The sequence below is a fragment of the Prinia subflava genome, chromosome 7 (assembly GCF_021018805.1).
Source record: "Prinia subflava isolate CZ2003 ecotype Zambia chromosome 7, Cam_Psub_1.2, whole genome shotgun sequence".
In the NCBI taxonomy this organism is placed as follows: domain Eukaryota; kingdom Metazoa; phylum Chordata; class Aves; order Passeriformes; family Cisticolidae; genus Prinia; species Prinia subflava.
The window spans coordinates 12,189,542-12,205,195 of record NC_086253.1 but is presented as its reverse complement, the minus strand read 5'-3'; the positions used below and the strand labels follow the sequence as shown (position 1 = coordinate 12,205,195).

At 39.4% G+C, this 15,654-nt stretch overlaps 1 protein-coding gene across 1 annotated transcript in view; it reads left to right on the top strand.

Moving 5' to 3' along the window:
- STK32B (serine/threonine kinase 32B) overlaps window positions 1-15,654 on the top strand; it is a 158,577-nt gene that overhangs the window by 104,710 nt on the left and 38,213 nt on the right. Inside the window, exons 5-6 of the mRNA XM_063401606.1 lie at window positions 2,980-3,017; window positions 12,201-12,290. Coding sequence (XP_063257676.1) covers window positions 2,980-3,017; window positions 12,201-12,290 — 128 coding nt within the window. The remainder of the gene's footprint in view (window positions 1-2,979; window positions 3,018-12,200; window positions 12,291-15,654) is intronic.

Below are 15,654 nucleotides of genomic sequence, written 5' to 3'. Positions count from 1 at the left end.
ATAAACTTGTTTGCCTTCTGGCTTAAGATAGCTCACGACATTTACTTGTTGTAAAAGCAGCTTAAAATAGCCTGTTTGAGGTCTGAGGCAGGGTGGTGAGTGCATCAGGTTGCCCCAGGGCCCGAGGGGTTGCACAAGGCCATACGCCCCCGGTGCAGGGGTGCATCCATCCTGCCTCTGAGCAAAATGAGCACAGCAGCAGTGGGGACATCCCTCGGGTGGGAAAGGCTTTATGGTCCGTGCACATCTGTATCAAGAATCAGCCACTGCCTGAATTAGTCACAGAAAGATAAGCACAGATCTAATTTCATCACTCAACTTTCTGAAAATTACAGACACAAACTGGGTGAAGAATATATTTGATGATACATAGAGCTGTCAAGTGGATTTGTCAATGTCTTTTCTGGTGATTATAAAAATGTATAGTCTGTTTAATGATGCAGTACCATTGCAGGTATTCAAATTATTTGAACTGATCTTCTTTAAAAAAAAAAGGTACAAAAGGCACTGTCTTGTAAGGAGCAATCCCTGGATGCTGTATTGTCATAAACATGGCAGTAGCTTATAAGGATGAATTTCTCCTTTTGATCAGTTTTATTTATGAAGTGCTAATCACTATAATTCTAATTCTTAATTTTCTTAAACCAGGAAAAGAGTTTGGAATGCTGTTGAATCACTGATTTTAGGAGGCCACAAAAAGACCTAAATGTACTTGTGTATGACCCCAAATCTTTTTACCCACGTGAGAAGTACAGAGTCAGTTTGTGAAGACAAAGTTTAAAATATTTAATTCAGCTGTCAAAGCTATTACTTACTTACTTCCATGGAAAGTTATTGCTGTATTTTCAAGTCATGAATCAACCACAAAGATTATTCAACAGGAAATCCCAATTCCAATTCTTATCACAAAACATTTATCAGAAACCAAAGACCATATTGTCACCAGCAAATATAGAAACCATCTGAGCAGTAGCTCTTTCAAAAACTGTCTCATCAGTTGAGATATTATATTCAACATTACATTTAGAATTATGTAGAATCTCCTATGCTAATTCAACCAAATTCAACAAAACACAAAATTCCAAATTCAAATAAAACACAACCATGTATCATAATAGGAACAAATATATTTATTCCCACAGTTTGTCTCACAACTTCACCCTTATGAAATCAGGGAAGGAAGGATTATAATATGATAAATGATATGCCAAGAGATTACAGGGGGCAGGAAAGAGAGAACTCAGAGTCTGGAAGATTTTTGGTGAAATAGGCTCTAGGACAGATGTTCCTTTTATTACACAAATAACTAGAACTGCTGCTGAATCAGAGTTATAGGTAGCCTGTAAGTTGTGCAGACGACAGTATTTCACACTGAAATATTGGCATAACTTTAAATTTCCATTCCAGATAGTTATTCATAATGAGATCCTGTTTCTTACACAGACATATATATATATATATGCATTCAAACAATTTCCAAATGTGCAGAGAATTATTCAAACTAATTTCTTATTTATCCTGATTCCTCAGATGCCTCTACACAAGTTATAAAAATAATCTTAGAATTTCATCATTTTATGTGATTCTCAGCAAGGGCTAGAAAGTGTGGAATCCAGAATGCTAAGGAAAGTGTAGGTTTTCTTCTTCTGTCAATAAAGATGTAAAATTTAGGGGATGACTGAGCTCATATCATGCAAGCAATAACATATTAGAATTGTTTTTGCTATCTTATTCCTATATAATGTTTATTTTATAATATCCTGGTGTAACATATTTTCCTTTTGCAACACTTCACTTTTTTGATTATTCTGTTTATGGCCATGTTGTGAAAAAACTTTCCTAGGAAATGTTTAAACCAAAACAATCAAGCCATCTCTTATTTAAAAGAGATTCCAGAGGTGGGAGTGTTTGCAGTTCATTTGCAGACATTCAGGAGCTTAATTTGCCACTTTATGGTTCCTTGTCTTTTGAGAGAAGTGGAAAATTCAGCCCAAGGCCAAAACTGTTGCTCAAGGTACTCAGATGCCTCTGCCACTCTGGCAATGCCTCACCAGGAACAGTTTCAAAGCTGCATGAAGTGCAGGCTGCCAGTGACAGAGCAGTGCCACACAACACTGTCACATCAGGCTCCCCGAGCCTCAGGGTGAGCCAAACCAGGACCAACCCAGCAAAGACAAGAGATGAATCTTCCCTGAACAGCTCCACACCAACAGCAATAATTCTGGGCCAAGAAAGCGTGTGAGAATGCCTGACAGTGGTGGGGAAAAGTTGTTCCCATCCCTCCTCACAGCAGCATGAACTTAGGTCAATGGAAAATGATGCTGAAAGTGCAGCTCTCTAGGGCAATATTGTTCTCTTGTGCCAGGAATGACAGAGTTGAGCTGGTGCTTCACCTGTTGTAATCTCCACTTCCCTTATCCCTGCTTCTTTCCCCAGCATGGTACGTGGATACAGACAGCCAAGTGGGGATTTGGGAGTGAAAGCAGAGCTGCTGGACATACTCAATTAGCACAAGACAGGTCACAGTACTCTGCTGTATGTGAGTGACCATGCATGGCAGATTAGCAGGGTCTGGCAGACAGGGCAAACCTCCTATGTTTCCAATTAAATGATTTCTGTCAAATGTGTCAGGAGTCCCTGAAGCAATCAGGCACCTTCTAGATGCAAATCTGCCTTCTCATTTTTACTGCTGCTATAAAGAATAAAGCACATTATCTTGAAAACCAGACCCATGTCAATGCTGACCATATGAACACAAAACCACAATAAATGGAAACCTAGAGAGCCTCTTTAGTATGCATGTTTTCTCAGGGCAACAAAATTATGTTGATAAAACCATTTGCCTTTATGTACTATATAGTTTTCTTTGGGTTTGTAATGATTTAAGTGATTTAGTCCTTATACCCAAATGGGAAAACTTTAAAATTGCAGATTTCCATTTGGTACAAAATGTAATGTTTTCCTTTCCTTATTTTCCAGGGACATCAAACCTGACAACATACTACTGGATGAACATGGTAAGTGAGCATTGCTTTCTCTCAGAATCTCTAATTCCTGAGAACTCAGTGGCAGGCTCATGTTATGCTTTGTAAGTCAACCTTCGATGCTGAATTCCTACCTAAATCTGGGCTTTCTCAGAAAGCTCCCTCAGAACACCTTGTGGATTTTGTAGTTTGCCCTCCTATTGACAAAGAAATGTGCAGATTAGAAATTTTTGAGGTCTGAATACAGAGGAATTTAATATGAAATGGGGTCAGCACCTGATAGAAAGAAATTAAAATTTTATTAACAGGATTCTGTGTATCACCATAATCCCTTTTTAGGTGATTACCAATAGAACAGTACCAAGCACTTTATTTTCTCTTTTAGAACTTCTGAAGGGCTAAGAAATTCCACATAACAAATTATTTCTTGTTTAGATATCTAAAATAAACTTTCTAAAATCAAGATAGAGATTTTGGAAATTTAACTGCAAATTTTGTGTCCCTACATGTAGTTCTGCCTTAAATAGCATAAAAATGGAGTAGACAACAGTGAACAACTTTGAACCTTTACTACTAATTCCATGTTCTTAAAGATAAAAGATATTATATGAAAGAAAAGCAGCTAATTTCTTTGAACTTAAAATTTAAACTTATACTCTCTCCAAGAAGTATTTAGCTCAAACGTCATGTATCTTCTTGCAACTGTTTATAGGGAAAACATGAAAAATACGGGTATGGAGGGCATTAACCTTGAATCAGAACAGAAATACCTAGAGAAAAGAGACTAATTGGGAAAAGGAGATGTGTGTTTGCTGCTGTGGGAAAGTCTTGTGCTTTATTTACTTCAAAAATTGATTAAAAGCCAGTAATGTCTGAGAAACTATAATATTGAAATTATGCCAATGATGACATTATGTTTCAAAATTCATTGCAGAGCTGCTGGGTATACAAGTTAAAGTTGATTAAATAGATAACATTTTGCATATATGTTTGTTCCTGGGAACATGAAAGCTAATAAAGCTAAGTACTAGTGGAGTTTTAAACTATCTAGAACTTCAGCAATTTAATGCCTCAGACCCATAAATGTTAATGTCCCCAATACTCTCATATCAGCAAACAAGCATGAAATAGAAATATCATGCCTTTAAGTCCTGGTGAATTAGAGATGTCAACAGCAACACAAAACGGGTATGAGTATGTTAAATCTCCTCTGACTGACAGCCTTCAAAGCACAGTCGCCCTCATCAAGGTCAATTAGTGCACAAAACCAGCCTCTTCTGACAGCTTTCCTATGGAGACTCAAGCATCACAAAGAGGAACCTACACCAGAGTGAGCACTACTATGCAAAATGAAGCAGGTTTTTTGTGATTATAAACTGTTCAGCAGCAAAGTTATCAGCAGGCAGCTTGGAAATTTCGGGATGGATGGTCTCTTTTCCACAAAGCAGCACAATACTGCTCCCTCATAGCATACCTGCAGACAAGAGGCGAAACAAGACTTCTCCAGACAAGCACACAAACCTTGGTCAGCAGAACATATCAATTCACGGGCTCAAACAGGTTCAAACGCCTCTCATGTGTTTAGGAGAAGGAATTCCCTGAAGCCTGTAAAGGGTCTGTACACCTTAACTCACTGAGTGTGGTGACATCAGTAAGACAAGTCTGTCCCATGCTAATTAGCTCAGGCTTACCTTACAGAAGTGAAGATCTTTTGCAAGAAGAAAGCTAATCTTGAAGTCCCTAACAGCTCTGATTAAGCTGCAACATAGTAACAGTTTAACAAAATCATCAGATTTCACTTAATGAAAAAATGTGCTGAATATATGCACCACAAATATATTTGGCTGCAGAGTAAGCAGAACAAATTCACCTAATATGAGCCTAACCAGGTGCACAGGAGGGAACTTTATTTTAGCCTGTGGCCTCTAAGATGGCACAACAGTTTCCTATATGCTTGACTTTACCCCTAGGTCTTTCTTACAGTTCATTAAACAAATTGTGTTTACTCAAAATATCATGTAATTGGATATGCACAGAATTTCTGACTGAGACTTTGTCTCAGTGACTTAGATTTCTTCAGCCTCACTGAAGAAACCTATTCTGGCTAAAGTCAAAATTTAGTGTTACACCATTCCCATTGCCTTACATCCTCGAGTAGTTAAATTGACTAACTTTCATAACATAAACCAAGAATACATATTGTAGATATTTGTGCTCATTAAAGCTAGTTTCACTATAATTTATCTGTATGGCTTAGGGAACATACCTCAGGCTTCGGGAATATACCTCAGGAATAGAGAAGTAATGAAAACAGAAGATTTTTCTTAAAAGTATCCATCTAATTTACAAATTTAAAAAAGAAACAAACACAAAACATATACAACATGTTCAAAATCATTCTGGCAGAAGAAGCCTGAATTTTTCCATATGCTTTTCATCAAAGCCACATCACAGCACTGCTGACCACATGTTCTGATGCATCAGTGGAAATAAATGATTGATGATCCTGAAAAGCACAGTGGTACATGAGAATGGGATAACCAGCTGTTAAAAATAGTGTTCAGCCCCTACCAGAGGATGACTGTGTGATCTCCTGGAGAGAATACACATCCCACCTCTGAGGAGAGAAAGTAGGGACAGTTTCAGGGTTCATTCTATGAACCAGAATCAGACCCTCTAAGGAAATTAATTCAATCAATAAAACTCCTTTTTTTAATGTTTCTTTCTCAGCTTTCCCAGGAAGCTCTTCCTCTTATGACTAACACTAATCTCTAAATTTAGTAGTAGTTTTCTGTTCTGCTAACATGTATCTGAAATAGAATTATTCCAGTGACAGCTGAAGGGACTACTTAATGTTTCAGGAGAGCTATTACATTTGTCTTGTACAGAGAAAAGCATTTTAGAATTATCTCAATGACAGAATTCTTGTTTCTCTTCCATTTCTTTCATTTTAATGGTTTAGAACGATATAACTGAAATGACAGCACTTAGACCTGGAATCTACTAAGTCTGGTCAATGTTGTATTTTGTTATAAATATCCAAGATATTAAAGATAACTTTAAAAGTTTGCATGATCTGTTAACTAGGATGTCAAGGAGACATAGAATTTCTTAAATGCGGAAAAACAAGCAGTGGCAAACAGATTAGTAAATTAACTTTTTAAAGAGATGCTAACATTATTTCTATAGCTATTTGGTAGCACCATTGAAATTAACATTTCTGGTGGTTCTGCAGAAATTACAAGCTCTACTTTTGCATCCAGGTTTAGCCTTGTACTAAGTGACCACACCATCATTAAAACCTGTTAACAAAAATCCTGCAGGAGTTTGAATTCCTCTCAGGCAAGTTTTCCACAACATTTTTTCATGAGATGCAGCAAAACCCGTGCTTGGTTTTCAGAGGAAGAACTCCCTGCTAGGTCAGATCCAAGACCGTGGCCATTTTGTTGTAACTGGTGACAAGAGGAAACATTATTTGTGGAACACGCCTTTTGTCATTTTGCCATCAGATACTTCAGTGCTGCCTATCACCCACAATTTTTTGTGGAAGGATATTAAAGAATCTTTGCATATTCCATTTAAAATGTGAATGAAGTCTTGTTAATGAGTTTGCTGCCTCCTTGAAGCTGCATCTGATATTGGCCTCTACAACCTCCGGGAGCAACAAACTGTAGGAATTTACCATCTTTCAAGAAAGAAAAGTTTTCTTTTGTATGTTTTAAAGCATTCTTCTTTCAAAAAAACCCAAACATCTAGAATTCCAGGATTTGATGAATAATAACTTACAATCACAAGATCTGAGATATTCAAAAACTCCTTCAGCACCCTTTGTGTCAGCTGAAGACCCTCAGCTTTTTTATGTCTCCCTACTGGAGATAGAGTTACAGATATCCAGGCTTTCAGTATCAGGGCAAAAGAGCAATCACAGTGGATCAACAACCCATCTAATTGAGTTTCTTATCTCCAAGAGTCTCCAGAAAGTGCATGACAGAGCAGAATATAATAAAAGACTGGTTTTTGTTGGACTTTCCTCATCTATTCACCCAACCTCCAGCTTCTTGTGCCTGAAGCATTTCCTGGCTCATGCTCTCCACATATTCAACAGCTTTCAGTGACCTTTTCTGAGATCTTTTCTGGAGCTTCCTGAGTGAAGAGAATTTTTATCATCCTTAACATCTTGTGTTAGGCTCCTTAGTTTAAATACAGATTATGTGAAGACTCACTACCTAGTTGCTAATTTTGAAGGTCCTACTTGCTAATTTCACTGAATGATTGCTATTTATAATCTTGAAACTATCTCCTGATGGCTCTCCATACTGAAATTACAGATCTAATATTTTACTCTTAGACTTAACAGGGATATTTACATATTATTGGGTTTTGCGGGGTTCTTAGATTTTTTTTCCATCTGATTGTGTTAATTGTGATAATTTTACTCAGTAAAATCATTTCACTTATGAGTGAACAAAATTAATTGAAGATGGAGTTCATTTATTGAATTTTATGTTATTATTATATTGGTTTGTGATCATCAAAGCTCTCTTTAAAACCTTTTTTACTTGAATAGATTTCAGCTCTCATCTAGAAACTGCGCAAAATTGAAAGATGTATGCAATGAGTAATCTTGTCATTAAAACCAAAAATGGGATGAAAAAACCTACTCAAAAATAAATTACTGGAATCTCAGTATTAACTTCTGAACACCAGAACTGACAATATTATTGCTCTGTACTGATGTCTGTGAAACCATTTGCAGGGACTCTACCTTGTTTAACTCTCCAATGCTGTTTACTAAGACAAAAGGTTCCAGCATAATTCATCCACCTGAGGCTGTCTAGATTTTGAAAGTGTATCTGAAATTTTACATGCCTACATGGCCATTCAACAGCCTGACTTTTTGAAGTGCACAGCTTTGCTGAACCCATCTACAGCCACGCAATTTCTACCAATCTCTCTAATGATAAGTGTCAGGCTGCCAAGTCGTGCCAAGTTCAGGTGGATACAAGCTTAGGCTCTCATACACCGTACAGATGAATCCAGAGAGGCTTTGTAAATTCTTCATGGGGTTTGGCTTTCTGAAAGCAAATCAGATTTCACTGTACTTCAGAATGTTACTGTTCTGAGATTTACAATAAGCTCTGGTGCTGATGAGTGGGCACTAACTCCAGTATAATATTTCTTCTCTCTGACATCACATTCACCCCTTTGGTTTCAGAGTCAGAAATTCAATGAGGTTTGAAGTCATGTATGTTTTCCTCTGCTGAATGTTACCCAGCTAGCCCCAGACAACTTTCAGGACTTGTTCTAATTGTCATCACGATTTGCTTCAAAATTAAATCCAAACAGAGATCATTTGCTGTTTACCTCAGATACTGTAACTTCAGGCTGTGTTGAAAAGTGAGACATAAAAGTCACATCGCATAAAGCTTTCCAAAGTCATACACTGTTCTGTGGGTAGTTAAAGCCTTAACTGGAAGCTGACTGAAGGAATGCAATTTGGAAACAATTTCCACTGAGATACTTCTTCAAATCTGCAGTCTGAGATGGTTTGAAAAAACCACTCTGCAGAGAGTCAATGGAATGTGGTAATTTGCTTTTTCTTCCTTGCTCCCTGCCATCATCTTATTGTATATGGGGTCATGGAGCTCCAAGGATTAAAGAAGGAGCTCTTTCCCTGGGCTAACCTGAATTTAGTTAGGTCTGCTGAATCTGCTGTGCACTGCTCTGCTTCACTCTTCATGAGAGCTAAATCCAAGTGACACTGACATTCTGCTTAGTCCAATACTATACCAAGGTACAGACTGGGTTTGGACATTTAGTTGTTCACAATCATACCCGGAAAGGGAGATCAACTACAAAGTGTGAAGCTCAGATGGGAAAATGTTCCCACAAACAGAAATTTTGGAAACAGTATGAAGCAGGTGGAATCCCAGCATATTCACTGCAGCAATAGCAACATTCTCTTTCTCTATGTGCAAGAGTTGCAGTAAAAACTTGTCTTAGAGGCTGATTAGAAAGACTCCTATAGAGAGATGGGGTCTTATTGTCACTTGAAATATTCACACCAGGGATGAAAAACTTATAAAAAAAACCAAAGCAAAACAAAACCAAAAACCAACAAAAAGAAAACCTCCCATAACCAAACCCCCCAAGTCCTTTGGCTTACAAGAGTTGCAATCATCCAGTGGCATGCAGGCAGAGGGCACCTCAGCACCCTCCAGCCCTCCTTCACTGACCACAGGCACATGGGGCTCACCCCTGCTCTGCCCCTGTCCCACACAGAGCCCCTCTCCATGCCCCCAGCTCGCACCAGGCACCTCCCCTGCCTGCAGAACACCTTCCTTTCACTCCAGCACCAATTAGCAGCCCCTCAAGCACCAGGCAAAGGCAGCCTGCAGACAGTCTGAGACTTGTGGATGGGTCAGTGATGGGGGAAAGCAAAGGGGCAGCTTTTCCAGCAGTAAACTGTGCCCTACCTCATGTACAGGAGCTGCCTGTGGCTGTATGGGCAGCAGGATGCAGAGGAGCTATGCAGAACCTACCTTCACAATCCATCCCTTGCCTTGCCAACATACCATGTGTGCTATTTTGGTTTTGCTAAATGAAATCTAATAAAAGGGGGAGAAAACAATGCCCTGCAGGAGAGGCAATTTCCATTGCAAATCATCTATTTGGGTCAGTCTGAGTGGATGTGATGGAACAGATGCTTTGCAATGGGCAGTCATATTGGCACTCTAATGGAGCATCACTTACAATGCTGTCATTTAAGTGGCAGAACTATATTTTTATAAATATACATTATATTTATATTTATATTTATATTTATATTTATATTTATATTTATATTTATATTTATATTTATATTTATATTTATATTTATATTTATATTTATATTATCTGTCAAAAAGAGAAAAAGTATTAGGCTACCAAGTTCCTTGCAACATTTCATTCTAAAATATACATAGAATTGCTTTAAACTACTGTCATGAGGGGTCTTTGTAGTTTTCATCATTTTCAAGAAGACTTCTGCACCAGTGTTTTATGATGGCAGAAGTAAACTGCAAATATGCTACACTCCAGCCACCAGGGAGTAGGAATACCACCTTGGAATTATTATGTCAAGCTGGGCTGTGAACACTAATTCTTGTTATAGCAGCCTAACACTTCCTACCTCTTATAAAGAGATGGCTTTCATTGGCTCCCAGTTTTTCTCAGCCATGTGTAAAGGGCTTCTTGGCCTGGGCATCTTAGGAAAAAAGTGTCAATAAAATGAAGCAGGTTTTTTTAAGAATTGCAGAAGAGCAGGGAAACCATTTCATTGAAAACTTCTGCTGTGTCTCCCATTTGGAGAAACAGCTTTAAGTTTAGCCGTGGGAAGTACCTTCTTCCTTTCCCCCTTCAAAATCAGCTCACATCTGTCCAAATTATGGTCCTTGGAGAATTTCAGTTCACATATGCATAGCTGCACAATTAGAGGTTGGCTGATACATTTCCTGTGGACTTCGAGCAGGATCTAGATTAGATTGTTGGAGCAGCATGGCATTTTGTTGGGACTGCTCTTCCTGCATCAGGCACCAGGGTAAAATGCATCAGTCATTTGTTACGTTCTTTTCATCTTTGGCAGCAAACATGATTAAAAACCTCCCTCACTTAACAACTGCATCATACCCAAACCCTGATCCATTCTGTGGATTGAATGAGACTGAGACCTTGGTAAAAATCCCCACACAAATTTGTCACTCAGGAGTCTAGTTCAACACATGATTTATTAATCCTGATCTGCATGCAGAGCTAAGATGGGGATGGGAGTACCTACCTCATCCCCCATGGCATTGCCAGATGTAATCAGAGAGAGGGTAGTATCTGCATCACTCCACAACACCAAACCTTGAGCAAAGATGCAAAACCTAACAGAAGACTCAAATTAAAACTCTACACATTTCCAAGCTGGATTTCTATTCAGTTTACCTGTCTATAACAAACCAGGATCAGTAACTCCTACTTCACAGTGGTGGAGCAATTGAACCTATGCTTATCATAAACTATGCCAGGAAAAAAGTAATAGAAGGTTTGGGCCCTTCAGCCTCATAAATGCAATTTAAATGATCTGTCTGGCAGCACATTCTCAGGCTGATTGCTGCCACTTGTTCTTCTTGCCCCCTGCTGTCAAATGAGTGATCATTTGCGATCTGCTCCTGTTACTTCTTCTGCTACTAACGATCTAATTTTATAATTATTGTGTGATAAAAATACCATTTTTCTTCTCCCCTTCCTCTTTGCCCTGAGAAGACTCAGAAAAAGTCAGGCTGGTGTTAACCTCTAGTGGATGCAACTGTAGACAGCATCAAAAGTACCTGAGATGTGAGGGGTGACTGTAGCTGGACATGAGGCAAATTTCACACAAAGCTTCACATTCTGCTTCTGCATGTTACTGCTCTGAGAAGACAGAGAGAACCACAGAATAACAGAATGGCTGTGGTTGGAAGGGACCTTCAAGATTTTGTTCCAGCCCTCCTGCAGTGGGCAGGAATGCCTTCCATTAGAGCAGGCTGGGGGACTCAGAGCCCACCCAGCCTGGCCTTGAACACTGCCAGGGATCCACAACCTCCCTGGGTAACCTGTGCCAGTGTCACCACACTCAGGAGGGGTCTCACAAGGGCAGAGGAGAGAGGAATCACCCCCTTCAGCCTGCTGGTTGTGCCTCTTTTGATGCAGTCAAAAGAGTTGGCCTTCTGGGCTGTAAATGTGGCAAATGTGTCCAGGTTTTCATCCACAAAGACCCCCAAGTTCTTCCCCACAGGGCTGCTCTCAGTGAGTTATGTCCCAGTGTGTGCTCAGGTCTGAGATTGCCCCCATCCAGGTGTGGTACCTTGGACTTGCTAAACTTCATGAGGTTCTTGTGGGCCACATCTCAACTTTGTTTGTGGCATGAGAATATTCAGGGGTGATCAGCAAAAACAGTTCAGGAGTGCAGACAGGTATTGGGTGCAGCCACACAAGAAGTATTCAGTCACTGTTCTTCCAAATTGTTTTTTCTAGTTAAAAGTAATATTTAATATTAAGTTCCTATTGATGTTACATATCTTTCCAATTGTTTTTCTTTCATTATCACTTAATTGTTGGATAAAGTGAGGTGTTGGGAAAGATGAACCTTCAGTGAGGAATATTTGTATGATGTGCTATTTTAACTTCTGTTTTTACTTTCTGTAATTTCAGGTCATGTCCATATCACTGACTTTAACGTAGCAACCATAGTGAAAGGCTCAGAAAAAGCTTCTTCTATGGCTGGCACAAAACCATATATGGGTAAGTTTTCAAGACATTTTTAAAATGTAAGAAAAGTTACACATTAAGACTGACTAATGGTATAGCAAAAGGATTTGAAATTGTAAAAGCATAAAGTAGCATAAAGTGAGCAACTTCTTTTTTTGACAATATATACATGTGTCAGTAGTGAAAATCCTCAGAGATAAAGGATGTTGTTTGGATGTTATTTTATACAGGAGCTTGATCTCTACACTCTTCTAGTCAGGTTCTGTTTGGTTTTGCAAATTCAAATTCAGCAGAAATTCAGCTGTGTTAATTTCTGTAAATCCCCTCATCTTGAGACAAGAATATAGGAAATATTTGCATCATGTGCTGGTTTTGCAACCAAGAATATACAATTTATCTGCTTTGGTGAAATAAGCAGCACAGCACAGGCATGGGATGCAGAGCATTAGAAAGTCAAGGGAAAGATGGGAGAGAGGGAAGAGATTTTACCTTTTCACACTAAGGGATCTGGTCTAAGCTCACCTCAGCTCATGTATTTGCTCCACTCCTGAAGCCTCCTCCCCACTCATCAGACCTCCACCATATCCACCAACCTCACAAGAAGAAACAGTAGTAAAAAATTCTCTCCTTTCCTTTGTGAAGGGTATCACACCATCCACCAGCTTACTTTCTCTTCATCTCACCTTCCTCACCTTTTGGAAACTCCAAGGTGCTTCAAAAGCTCCAGTTGCAGTCTTTACCATTCAGAAAGAATCACCCTTGCATTTATTTGGAGCTGTAAGAAGACAGCAAAGCTTTTAGAGCTGTAAAAATCCTCTGTTTCAGATGAAAAGTGATGGTTAAGAATTCTCTGTGGCACAGTTTGGATATCAAAGCTTCAATAAACCAAATATTAAGTGTGTGACAGATATGGCCAGGCATTCATTGGTGCTAATTTTCTCTTTTAGTTTATACCTTTTATTTTGTGAAGAATTCTAACTTTAGGGAAATGCTACAAAGACCTTTCAGTTGCAGTGATTTCTGGTTGTAAGGCTGTATCAAAGGCTTTCCATGTGGCTTCTCTTGAGACATTTAGACTACAAGACAAATAGGAAAAATCAGAATTGGGGAGGTTGGCTCTGTGGTTGCTTGTAAGCTTCTATTAGCAGGAATTCAAACCACAATTTAACTTTGGTGTAACAAAAGAAAGTCACCTTCAAGCATGGTACTTGCTGAGTACCAGAACCAAGGAAACTTAGCAGTTTCTGTAAGACATGGCTTATGCTATGCTGATTTTCACAATGATGACAGTATGAGATGTGATGAAAGCTTTTCCCCCCTCTTGAAGATTTATGAAATCTTACTCTCATGTGAATCCTGTTATGTTTAATCAGATATGAGGGGACTCTCCAGCCTTTCCCTTAGCTGAGGCTCTTATAGGATTTCTCACTTCCTATGGCAAATTTAAGGAAATAAACAGAAAAAAAAGTTATCTCTAAAGCCTTCATTCCTCGTTGAAATCTGATTGAAATAGGCTGAGAAATTGCTAGGGAGTGATTTGTTCACATGCAGCATGACTGAATAAAAATGATTTCCAGGAAGGAAGCAGAGTGAATTGGTATTGTGTTGTAAAAATGCCCTAGCTGTTCTGATTAAGATGCCTATCTTGTAATGCTAAGCATGGTTTGAGTCAGCTCCTGCAGCCTTTGCTTAATCCCACTTCACATTAGCCTTTTGGCCCCGAAGTCTCTGCTTAATCCCACTTCACATTAGCCCCAAATATTTCAGTCTGAAATATTCCCTGCCTGTTTCCCTACTTATGAAATGTTTATGCAGAATGCACTGTACCTGAACCTGAATGCTCCTCTAGAAACCCTGTCCATTTCCATGTCCTCCCCTTCCCAGACAAGAGAAATACCTGCCACACACAGGAACAAAGACAGGAACAGCAGCAAATGTGAAAAGAACAGGGCCAACAGCCTGGCAAGGCAGGATGCTTCCAGCTGCTTCTGCAGCTTTTCCTCTCAAAGCCAGTGACCTGAAATGCTGAAATGAGATCAACTTCTTTGAGTTTGGGGGTCCTCCGAGTTTGCCTTTGTTCAGGTGGCTGGGACTCTGGAGGGCAATGTGTGCCTTCTGCTGATTTGGAGACCTGTGCCTGATTTTACCTTCACAAATTCACTGCTCAAACCTTTTACAACACCTGTGATTGAGGGTGCTGTCCAGGCTTTATTGTAGGAATAGTGGGGGGTTTAAATGCACTGCAGCAGAATAACTCTTGGTAAACTCTTACGGTTTCAGACTGTCATCCTACCCTGGCGGGCAGTGCAAAATGTCCTTTGAGACCAGGCTGGCTTTTGGCAAGCAATGCAAAGTGTCCTTTGAGACCAGGCTGGCTTTGACAGGCACAGCTGCTGCCAACAAATGACCACAAGCATTTGTGGAGCACCCCCTCCATCCTGACTTGGGCTGTAGGGCAGGAAAGCCAGGGCAGGGCAGGACACGGTCCCTGGCTGCATGTGCTGCTCTGTTCAGCTGTGGCTCTTTCTCCTTGCACAAGGATATTACCTCTGCCTCTGGTGTGAAAGGGAAATATGTGTTCACCTGACTGGAAGTACCTGTGTAAGGCCTTGCTACATTCAACACTGTTCCATCTTTATGAGTGGGGAAAAAAAAAAAAAAAGAGTATTTTTAAATTCTTAAATTGCTCCCTTGTGAACAAGACTGCAAGATATAACTGTGTGTCTCAAAGAAAATGCTCTGTGCTAGGCACCCATCTGCAGTTATGAGTTATGGCCCTCTATCCTGCAATAGAGAGCTCAGCTACAAACCCAAAAGTTAAACAGTTAAGCACATCTAGAAAACATGACACGTGTCACCTTTCTTTTACTCCTCACTTTGGCAAATTTATATGTGTTTGAGCCCTATAGCATATGGTTATTCCTTACTGAAATATTTTGGAGTGATCAATTTCCATAGATCAGTGTATTATTTCTGAGTGTTACAAAACCTTTCCATTCACAGGTTATTTTGAGGTGGATTTAAGGTTTGCTTGGTTTTCTATGTGGTTCTTTTACTTTGCTTATTTTTGGTTTGTTTTTTGGGAGCTTTTGGGTTTAGTGGTAGGAGGGTTTAGGGGGACTAGGTTGAGTCTTTGGTGTTTTTATCAGCAGAGACTGAAGATATTCAAATGATGCACTGTGACTTAGCCTCAAATCAAACCAATAAAATACAGTTTATTACACAAATACATCTGAAAAAAAATCCAGTCAATAAAATCAGTCATAAATTATGTGAAAGGTTTCAGCTACTCCATTCCCATCTCACAGACTTGTTATCTCAGGTTTTCACAGCTCCTTTCATAGGCTGCTGTCATGGTGAAGAATGACTGTATGCCTGAGATTACCAGAGGATTGTG